The following is an 11734-nucleotide window of genomic DNA, read 5'->3' as shown; positions in this document are numbered from 1 at the left end:
TATGTATAGTTTCTAATTTTAAGAAGAAAAAATAAAAATTATATCTAAACATAACCTTTGTAATGATCATAAATGTTTTATTTAAATTTTAAATTAAATTTCTTTTATAAAATTTCATAATTTGTTATGGTCTACATTTTGTTTTTCTCAAAGTCTCTATATCTAGTTTTATTACTTGTCATTCTTTAAATTCGATTGAGTCTTCTAAGTCTTCTCATTGGCCTTTTGCGTAAACGTGGTGTAGGCTTGGAAGATTCAATGAATAAATCCATCATTGATACATCAATGGTTTTTTCTTCAACTTATTTGAGGGGAAGCCTACCTAACTTATGGAATCTGGGGTGGGTGCAGTTGCTTAATGGATTTGAATTGCAAGCTCCTAGAAACTATGCCCTAGTGTTCATACACATTTTGAACACCAAACCAAGGAGAAATATTAAATGCAAGAGGAAAATGGACATTTTCTTTTAGTGCAGTCCACCAGAAATTAAGTCATAAATTACGTGGACATTAATATTAATATTAGAGACTTCAGCACTAGACTGAAAAATATTTGCTTGACTTGGTGTGCTTCCGAGAAGGGATGAGTCTCTTTCTTGGACACCAACCAATATTTATATTTATATTTGTATTTGCAGTATAAAAGTGTGTAATAGTTACGATTTAATTGCACTGAATAAAGTAATATAGATTGAATTGAAATGGTGTCCTCCAATATTATTTCTACAGCAGTGGTGGTAGTTGCCATCGCCATTCAAGTGGTTAGTATAAATGTTTCATTGCTTCATGTTAGACATGCTTTTAAAGGTGCTAGTTCTTTATGTCATTAGGCATCCAACAAAACTGTGACCGTATTAGTGGAGATAGCATACTCCACTAAATTTTGGGTAGGGGCCTCTTTTGAAAAGGATGAACTCAATATTTGACGGAGTAATGGGTATTCTTTCTACGAACAAGTTCAATGGGGGTGAATTCTTCGTAATATGAAACCTGATATCAGTTAGATAATAAGTGGAAAATGACTAAGGGTCAAAGAAGTAGAATATTCTTATTGAAGAAAAGAAATAACAAGAAAGTGACAATTTAATATTGAAAAAAAAATTAAATGAAAATAAAATAAAATATAAAGTATAAACCCATCATCATTGATATAGAAAACAAAAATTTAGAAGAGAAATGATTCATCATTACTTGTTGAAAAAAAAAAAAACCCTACATTTGTCTTAGTCATAATAATCAAAAAGAAAAAAAAAAGGTAAAAGAAAATAATGGAAGGTAAAAAATGATGTAAATACATTAATTTCATGTGTGCACTTAATTCTTTTAGTTATTATGTTTTAAGAATATTAATGATGCTCCCTCTATAAAATAAAACACATTTTAATCTTTTTGTTTTGAAAAAACAAACAGTGTTGTTATTAGTAAGTGTCCCAAATTCCTATTTAGTATGAATTTCTTTTTTGTAAAAAATATTGTATAGAATATTTTTAGGTTGATATATTATTGTAATATCAGACTTCTTCGTAGAATAAGTAAGGTTGTTGAAAATATCTCTATAAATATTTTAGGTCATGAGGAGAAAAGTTATGAAATGGAGATGGGTTTGTAAAGACTATACGAGGTGGATAGAGATGTGAGAGGGCTCGTGGTAAGATAAACGTACGAAGAGTGGGGAAACATGGGATATTTTAAGAACCCAATAATTATATCTGGTTATATCATCTGTAATGTTCTGGTTCTTTCCTCTGTAATATTATCTATTGTATAGTGGAATGATTTTCTATCATCCGTTGACGTAGGCATGGTTGGTTGAACCATCTTAAAATCTTGTGTACTATTTGTATTTATTATTTTATCTTTGTGTTCTTGATTAACGATGTTTGCATCAAAATTTCCATCATTGCAACAAATTGGTATCAGAGTTTGAGTTGAAGATTTCTGGATGAGTAAAAGATCACAGAGCACATAAGATGAAAACAAAATGAATTTTCAGTGAAGGTAGAGTTGATTGCTCTCTCGTGGTGATATGATATAAAAAAAAATGTTTGTGTCATGCAGAGGCTGAGGATTGACTTCATGGAATTTGGTCCAATGTGGAGATTGTAAGGAAATATCTCAAATCCCTAATTAGTGTAGTTTCTCTTTTTGTAAAGAATATTGTATAGAATATTTTTAAATTGATATATTATTGTAATATTAAACTTTCTTATAGAATAAAAAAGGTTGTTGGAAATATCTCTATAAATATGTCAGATCATAAGGGGAAAAAAGTTATGAGATGGAAATGGGTCTATAAAGACTATACGAGGTGAATAGAGATGTGAGGAAGAACGAAAGGTACCCGGTGGAGCGAGAGGGCTTGTGGTAGGGTAGGGATACGAAGAACGGGGAAACATGAGATGTTTCGATAACCCAATAATTGAATCTGGTTATGTTCTCTATAATGTTCTAGTTCCATCCTATGTAATATTCTCTATTATATAGTGGAATGATTATTTTTTATTCGTGGACGTAGGCATGATTAGCCGAATCAAGTTAAAACTTCGTGTACCATTTGTGTTTATTATTTTATTTTTGTATTCTGATGTTTGCATCAAAGTTTCTATCGTCGCAACAATTGTTTTTCAAATATTTCAATTCTATTATACCTTATGCCATTTTTTCCAAAAATACAAGATAAGATAGAAAGAGTTTTTATGTCATATATTAAAAATACTTAAATTCCGAAGGTCTTTTAGATAGGACAGAAAATTATATTCATGTGATGAATAATTGAATATAAATTGTTTTCTTTCAGACGTAAACTTGCAGCAAGGGAATAGACTGTCATTGTCTACCTTTTTTGTTAGGTTAGAAGAGAGCCAGGTGGGTGGTCAGTAAGAGAATCACGTAGACACCAACATAAATTTCATTCATAGTGGTCTCTCCACTAAGTTTAGGTAATTGACATTTGTTTTCAGTAGACCAAGATCATGAATCATGTGATCACCAATATTACATATGGTAGTAGTAGACTGAAAATGAGTTGCCTCTCTTGGGATGTAGTAGAATGAAAATGAGTTGCCTGACTCGGGGTGTTTTCGAGAAGGTAGTCTCTTAAACACTAATATTCTAAAGCACTTATATTGGTTCTAGGAGTCAAAAAACCAAGCAACTTTTGCTTTTGGAAATGAGAGAAGTAATATCAAAGTATTTGGTATAAGAATACATGGTAAATTCTTTTGTTTATCTAACATTTCTATTTTAAAAAAATAAAAAAATAGAAACATATGAAATGTAAACTTAGTGATTATCATGAATATTTTATTTCAACTTCAAATTTTCTTTTAATTTTTTATTTACTTCATGATTTAAAAACTTTCCCTAAAATTTATTCAACTTTTATAATTTATTATATTTTTGTATTATTTTTGTCAAGACTTTTATCTAGTTTTTTGTCTTATTGTGTAGTTTTTCAAAGAATATTCTTGGAAAATTTTATCTCGCTCTCATTTTGATTGTGTCGTTTTGTTTTTTTCAAGTCTTTATTTGGTTTCATAATAAGTCAACAAATTCATAATGTGTAAATCATAAGTAATTTAATTTGTTAACTCATTATGAATATTTTATTTGACCTTTAAATTTTATTTTAATCATTTGTGTTTGTGAAGGGTGATTCTTTTAATTTTGTTCGACTTATCAAGTCTTTCTCCTTTTCACGTAAAATCTTCTAAAGTTTTCCAAAGCCCCTTGGAAATTATTGCCACATTCATCATTATGAAATCTTCCAAAACTCTTTGAAAAATATTGCTTCATTCATCATTGTGAAATCTTCCAAAAAGCTTTTCAAAGCCCCTTGAAAATTTTTGTCACATTCATCATTATGAAATCTTCCAAATATCCATTATTAGGAATAAATAACGTATAAACTTGATTGAGTAATCACATTATTTAGAACCCATTTACAATCTATTTTAATTAAAAAATCCTTAATTTGTAGTACTTTTTGTTATTAGTGTTTCTACTAGAAAAACTTTTTAAGAAAAATCCATTAGTATTTAGATGTAACAAAAAAATATTTTCATAACGTTTTTAATAATGTATTATATATTTAGATGTAACAAAAAATTATTTTTATACCTTTTTAGTAATGTATCATATATAACATAAAAAATATAAAATCTCCTACCATGTAATTATCCATGTATCATTCTAGATGATTAGCTAAAATTTTAAAAGTGGTTTTGAAGAATATATCAAACCCGTAATTTCTCAAATAAATAAATAAATAAATAAAGATTTTTCTTATATATCTTTTGTGACTTATCATTCTTTATATCCAGTTGACTCATTGAAGTCGTCTTCTTTGGTCTTTAGGGAAAACATGGTGCAGCTTGGAAAAATCGGTGAACAAATCCAACATTGATCAACATCAATGTTTTTTATGGGAAAGCCTATCTAACGTGGAATATGGGGTGTCATTGTTTAATGGATTTCAATTGCATGCTCTTGGAAATTATTCCCTAGCCCATATTTTTTGTGTTCATATGATTATCTGTTGAAGATGTATTTCATTTTTATAGAAATAAATAATCAGTGCAAACAAATTTTGAACACTTAATCAAGGAGAAATATTAAATTGAAGAGGAAAATGGCACCATACTCTCATAAGATTCAATATATTAATTTTTTTATGGAAGTAAATAATTAATTAATCAAAGACTTCAAAGAAAATACTTGTGTGAATTAATATATATATATATATATATATATATATATATATAATTATAAAGGATTTAGATAGGAAAGAAAAAGAGGTTTTAAATGTTTAAACTTGCATGCAACAAGGGAAGTGGCTGTCATTGTCTGCTGCCTTCTTTGTATATTAGAAAAGAGCCAGTTGGGTGATGAGCATTGATGTTCACATTTACTTTTATTACAATCCACTTGAGTGGAAACAGGAAATTTCATTCATGGGGCCTCCTAATTGAGAGTTGTTTCAATGGGTCAATATCATGAATCATGTGGACATACGCCAAGATCAGAGATTGTAGTAGTAGGCTGAAAAAGAATTGTCTGACTTGGGGTTCTTCCGGGAAGAGAGTTTTTTAGAACCACTTATATTGATTGTAGGTGTCAAAAAATAAAACAGTTTTTGCTTTTTGAAACAAGAGTAGTACCAAAGTATTTTATATAAGAATACAAAGTCAATCCCTATCTTATGTACAATTTATATTTTTTAAAATGAAAAATAGAAAATATATTCACACACAGCCTAAGTAATTATCATAAATTTTTTATGTGAACTTCAAATTTTCTTTTGCTCCATAATTTAAAGGTTTTCCCTAAAATTTTATTTAATTTTTATAATTTGTTATTGTTTATATTTTGTTTTTGTCCAATCGATCTTTACCTAGTTTTAGATAATATTGTGTAGTTTTTCAAAGATTTTTGAAAATTTTTATCACATTCTCATTTTGATTGTATTGTTTCATTTTTCTCAAGTCTTTATTTAGTTTTATAATAAGTCAATAAATTCATACTATATAAATTATACATAATTTAATTTGTTGACTCATTAGGAATGTTTTATTTGACCTTTAAATTTCTTTTAATCATTTGTGTTTGTGGTCATTCTTTCCATTTTGTTTGACTTATCAAACAACATTTTCATGTGAAACTTCGTGGGGTTTTCCAAAAGCCCTTGGAAAATATTGCTTCATTCATTATGGAATTTTCCAAAAATCCATGATTGGGAATAAATCTTGGAAAATATTGCTTCATTCATTATGAAATCTTCCAAAAATCCATGATTGAAAATAAACAAGGTGTAAGCTTAATTGAGTGACATGATCACATTATTTAGAACTTATGTTGGATTGATTTTAGATAAATCATTCTTAATTTGTAGTAGTTTTTGTAATTAGTGTTTTTATTAGAATTTTTTTAAAAAAAAAAAATCAATTAGTGTTTAAATATAAAAAAAATATATTTTTATAGCATTTTTAGTAATGTGTTATGTATAACAAGAAAAAACGTAAAATCTCCTATCATATGATTATCCATGAATCACTAAATAATTAGTGGATACACATTTTCGAACACCTAAGTAAGGAGAAATATTAAATTAAAAGGCAAAAAATAGGTAAATAATTAATTTATCAAGACTTTAAAAAAAATTAAAGAAAATACTTATGTTAATTAAAAATATTTAAATTATAAAGGGTTTAGATAAAAAAGAAAAAGGGGTTTTAAATGTAAAGTTGCATGCAGCAAGGGAATTGGCTGTCTCATTGTCTACTTTCTTCTTTGCTACTTTAGAAGAGAGCCAGCTTGGTGATGAGCATTAGTGTTCACATTTACTTTTATTGCAGTCCACTTAAAGTCTACACAAGAAATTAAATCATGAATGACATGGACATTAATATTAATATTATTAGAGACTTTAGGAGTCGACTGATAAAGAGTTGCTTGACTTGGTGTGTTTCCAGGAAGGGAAGAGGCTCTTTCTTAGACACAAACCAATATTTATATTTATATTTGCATTATAAAAGTGTGTAGTAAGGTTTAATTGCACAGAATTAAAGATGGCGTCCTCCATTATAATTTCTCCAGCAGTGGTAGTAGTTACCATTACCAGTATCATGATGATAATGTTATTCTCTCTTGCCAATGCATTATCATCACCATCTTCATCAACTGATGAGGCAGAGGCTCTGCGCAGCACCGGTTGGTGGAATTCTACCTCTGCTCATTGCGACTGGGATGGTGTATATTGCAATGATGCCGGAAGAGTGACTCGAATCTCCCTTTACGATTCAGGAAAAGAATTGGGTGAGCTTAGCAAATTGGAGTTTTCTTCATTTCCCAGCCTGGTTGTGCTCTGGCTTGATGACTGTGGACTCAATGGTAGCATCCCACACCAAATAGGTACTCTTACTCAACTCACTGTTCTTTCTCTCGGTCGTAACAATCTTACAGGTGAGCTACCTCTTTCCTTGGCTAACCTCACTCAGTTGGAGTACCTCGTCCTTTATTCTAATCTACTACATGGTTCGATTCCTCCTGAAATTGGGAAAATGAAGGATCTGATTTATTTTATTCTTCTTGATAACAACCTTACCGGTGTCATCCCATCATCTTTTGGTAATCTTACCAATCTGACTCATCTTTATCTTTATGGTAATCAAATGGGTGGTTGTATCCCTCCTCAAATTGGGAAAATGAAGAATCTGAAGCTTTTGAATTTGGGTTATAACAACCTTACTGGTGTCATCCCTTCATCTTTTGGTAATCTTACCAATCTGACTTATCTTTATCTTGATAGTAATCAAATAAGTGGTTTTATCCCTCCTCAAATTGGGAAAATGACAAACCTAGAGTTGCTTGAACTTTCTTATAACGGACTACATGGTCCAATTCCTCCTGAAATTGGGAAATTGAAGAACCTGGAGTTGCTCGAACTTTCTTATAACGGACTACATGGTCCAATTCCTCCTGAAATTGGGAAATTGAAGAATCTGAATATTTTGAATTTGGGTTATAACAACCTTATTGGTGTCATCTCTTCATCTTTTGGTAATCTCACCAATCTAACTTCTCTTACTCTTGGAGGTAATCAAATCAGTGGTTTTATCCCTCCTGAAATTGGGAAAATGAAGAATCTGATTTTTTTTAATCTGGGTTATAACAGCCTTACTGGTGTCATCCCTTCATCTTTTGGTAATCTTACCCATCTAACTTCTCTTATTCTTAGAGGAAATCAAATCAATGGTTCCATCCCTCCTGAAATTGGGTATCTTTTGGATTTATTATATCTAGATCTCAGTACGAATCAAATAGGTGGTTTCATCCCTGAAGAAATAGTGAATTTGAAGAAATTGGGTCATCTAGACATCAGTAATAACTTAATAAGTGGAAAGATACCTTTAGAGTTGGGAAATTTGAAAGAAGCAATATACTTCAATCTCTCCCACAATAACCTCTCTGGCACCATTCCTCCTTCTATTTCAAATAACATGTGGGCGTTATTTGATTTATCACACAATCAATTGGAGGGTCAATCTATAGCTCCACTAGAGGCATTTGACCACAACAAAGGTTTATGTGATGGAATCAAAGGTCTTTCGCATTGCAAGAAAAGACACCAAGTCATACTCATCATTGTTGTTTCTTTATCTGCAACCTTGTTGCTTTCAGTTGCAATCCTTGGGTTTTTAATCCATAAACGGAGGACTAGAAAAAATCAATTATTGGAGACAACAAAGGTGAAAAATGGAGATCTATTTTCCATATGGGACTATGATGGTGTGATTGCTTATCAAGACATCATCCAAGCAACCGAGGATTTTGACATCAAATATTGCATAGGCACTGGAGGCTATGGGAGTGTTTATAGAGCACAGCTGCCTTCCGGGAAGGTGGTTGCTTTGAAAAAACTTCATGGATGGGAAAGAGAGGATCCAACTAGCTTGAAAAGCTTTGAAAATGAAGTTCAAATGCTATCAAGAATACAACACCGTAACATTGTGAAACTTCATGGCTTCTGTCTACATAAAAGATGCATGTTTCTAGTTTACAAATATATGGAAAAAGGAAGCTTGTATTGTATGCTAAGGGATGAAGTTGAGGTTGTGGAATTGGATTGGATTAAAAGGGTGAATGTTGTTAAAGGCATTGCTAATGCTTTATCTTACATGCATCATGACTCTACCCTGCCTATCATTCATCGAGACATATCAAGTAACAACATTCTTCTAGATTCCAAGCTTGAAGCTTTTGTAGCAGATTTTGGCACTGCAAGATTGTTAGATCCTGATTCATCCAATCAAACCCTTCTTGCAGGCACATACGGATATATTGCACCAGGTAAACTAGACTATAACCTTCATTAATGTTTCATTGCTTACCCTACAAACAATTTACAAAACATTAATATTTTCAATTGTCACACCCTCAAAAAATTTCAGAAGTTTTCTTGAGATTGCAAAATATGCATGTTATATATAAGCTTTCTTTGTGTTTGGTTTTTGATAAGCATGTATTAAGATTTTTTCTTCTGACAAAAATATTCATTTTTTTACATATATATTGTAGAGTTTGCCTATACTATGGTTGTGACTGAAAAATGCGACGTTTATAGCTTTGGGATGGTAGCATTGGAGACAATAATGGGAAAGCATCCAGGAGATCTTGTCACCTCATTATCATCTTCATCAACTCAAAACATAACATTAAAGGATGTATTAGATTCTCGTCTTTCATCTCCTAAAAGTCCACGAGTTGCTAATGACGTAGCTCTTGTAGTATCATTGGCACTCAAATGTCTCCATTGTAATCCACGATTTCGTCCGTCTATGCGACAAGTGTCTTGGAGACTTATCGCTAGCAAGTCATTTCCACAACCCATTGGTGCAATATCACTTTTGCAATTGAAAAATGAAGAAATTTAAATGTCATGTGAGTTGATATGTAATTGGAAGGAACATTTTATTTTATTTTTATCATTTTCCTTCGTCATATTAGTAATAAGAAATTTATAGTATATGTATCATTTCCTTCCCATTAATTACTCAAATACAATGTTTCTATTTATTTCTCTAGAGTAATAATACCATTATGTGATCAAAAGAATTGCATCATATTGATATACAATGCTTTGTAAACTTTGCATAAGATTATTAATCCTAACATTGTCCTTATTTTTCCTTTAAATTAATGCCAAAATTTGACATCTCATTTTATTTTTTTCATTCATGGTTTCTCCTATCTAAAAAGAGCTTAACAATTTATAAAAAATTATATTAATAATAATCATCATTTTATTAGAAAAAAATCCTTCTGATTTTTGTTTTCCTTTTAACAATTCTAACATTTCACATTCTAATGAATCTAATTTGTAATCTTGGTTGTCAAATACAACCGTACAATAAAAGTGGGGAAAAAGCAAGTTAAATAATTCCAATATGATTATAGTTGCACATGAAGATGATAAATTTAGAATATATTTAGTAATGATTTTAGAAAGCGTTTTAAACCTTTTTAATATTTGAAAATTTGCATCTTTCAAATATTAAAAATGTTAGAAACACTTTTTATAATCTATGTCAAACACATTCTTACCCTCTTTATTTTAAAATACTATCTTATCTATTCTTTCTATAGCAAATAAAATTATTTGATTATGTATAAGAAGAGCGCTTAAAAATATTAGCAGGAATGTAGAAATACTAGGATGACACCCAAGCATGAAATGGCATACATACATGTGATGCAATATTAAGAAATTACAATAATATTTTACATTTTCTTTCCTATCATCTATTCAACTATCAATGTTAATTTATAAAATATTTAATAATTGAAAAAAAACATTATTAAAAAAATCTAAAAATTTTATTTTTCTATTCTAAAAATATAGAAATGTATTGATATTCATGCTGATCATTTTGTTAGGATGAAATCTACATAAACCAGGAGATGAGTGTGGTGTACTCTCCTTCATTGGCTGGAATCCCCGCATCACAACTGTCATTCTTCACTCCAAAACCAGGTTCTTTTCTCTTTTCCTACTTCTCAATTCCCATCATTCTCATTCATACTTAGAAGGTGTTTTTTTTTTTGCTTTTTGCTGAAAGTAATTTGTTTTCGGTATTTTAATTATTTGTTTTTCTACTTTTTCATAATTTATTATGAACTTTTTACCGAATAAAAAAAGTCAAAATATGTAGTTTTTTCTAAATAGAAAAAATATCATATTGGTGTTTCTTTACCTTTTAATACTAATAAAAATAAAATACTACAAAAACAAACCACTTAATATTTAACACTGTTAAGCATTAAGCTTCTATTTAAAATTAAGTAAAAAAACAAACACCACCTTAGTCTTTTTTTCCCCTTGTTCAGATTTATTATTTTCGTATCCTAATTAATCTTCAATGCTCTTAGTCAAGTCCAAGAGTTGCAGATTGATTTCATGGGAAGTCAATTCCATTACTAATAGCAGTAATAATAGTGGCAAGAGAGCTCAATTGCAGTTCAGTTCTGGGAGGGGTACCGCCAACACAAGGTGGTGTGGATATGGACGGAGAGCAAGCAAGTCATGACGGCAGCCATCGAGAGGGGATGGAACACTACCATTTTCCCGCCTGACCGTTGAGAACTCGCCAATGAATGGTCCTGTAAATGGGCTAAGGCTTGTTATCCTCGTTCGCGAATTGCATGTTCAGTTTTTGGCTTTAGGCCTCCGTGTTCCTCGGAAGAGTTAATGGCTAAAAAAGGTTAGGCCCCAAGTAGTTGGGTTGAGGGTTTGCCCTGAAGTGAAGCACATAAGATTGTGCCACCAATTTGAGTTTTCGGAATTTGTTTTGCATTGCAGGAGTAACCTTTTAGCTTTTCAATGGAATAAAACATGCCGAAATGTAAGCCAATGCCCATGTGTAGAATTCGGTGACTTGGTGTATATATGTGTATAGGTGTGCTTGTTTCCAGACTACAGTGTGCAAGTTTCTAATTCTGATGTTTTGGTCGAGATTTAAACAGCAATTGCATTGATACATCCACTCTTCATGGGCGACAGTGAAGGAAGAAGTTGCGACTTTCTATGAGGTTTCTTCTCTGCAACAACTACAGCTGCTCCAGCCTGAAGATAAGCAGGCAGACAGCGTTATCATCAAGAAACCAATTATAAAAACAAGTAATAAATTTGGGATTTCAAATCCTAACAAGAAACCAAACTCGACTATTAATAATTATA

The 11734-nt window shown here is 30.8% G+C and overlaps 1 protein-coding gene across 5 annotated transcripts in view; it reads left to right on the top strand.

Moving 5' to 3' along the window:
- Window positions 1–6554: 6554 nt before the first annotated feature.
- Window positions 6555–11734, top strand: part of LOC117930752 (probable leucine-rich repeat receptor-like protein kinase At1g35710) — a 28979-nt gene continuing 23799 nt past the window's right edge. For 2 of the 5 annotated variants that reach the window (XM_034851445.1, XM_034851450.1), the window contains exon 1: window positions 6555–7625. In XM_034851445.1, the coding sequence (XP_034707336.1) occupies window positions 6567–7625 (1059 nt within the window). In that variant the 5' untranslated portion in view covers window positions 6555–6566. Of the gene's footprint in view, window positions 8848–9075; window positions 9524–11734 lie in introns of those variants that run through there. The other 3 variants (XM_034851443.1, XM_034851447.1, XM_034851444.1) reach the window with 3 other exon arrangements.

The sequence above is a fragment of the Vitis riparia genome, chromosome 14 (assembly GCF_004353265.1).
Source record: "Vitis riparia cultivar Riparia Gloire de Montpellier isolate 1030 chromosome 14, EGFV_Vit.rip_1.0, whole genome shotgun sequence".
NCBI lineage: Eukaryota > Viridiplantae > Streptophyta > Magnoliopsida > Vitales > Vitaceae > Vitis > Vitis riparia.
The sequence above is the reverse complement of the archived record's forward strand: the minus strand, read 5'-3'. Positions and strand labels throughout refer to the sequence as shown.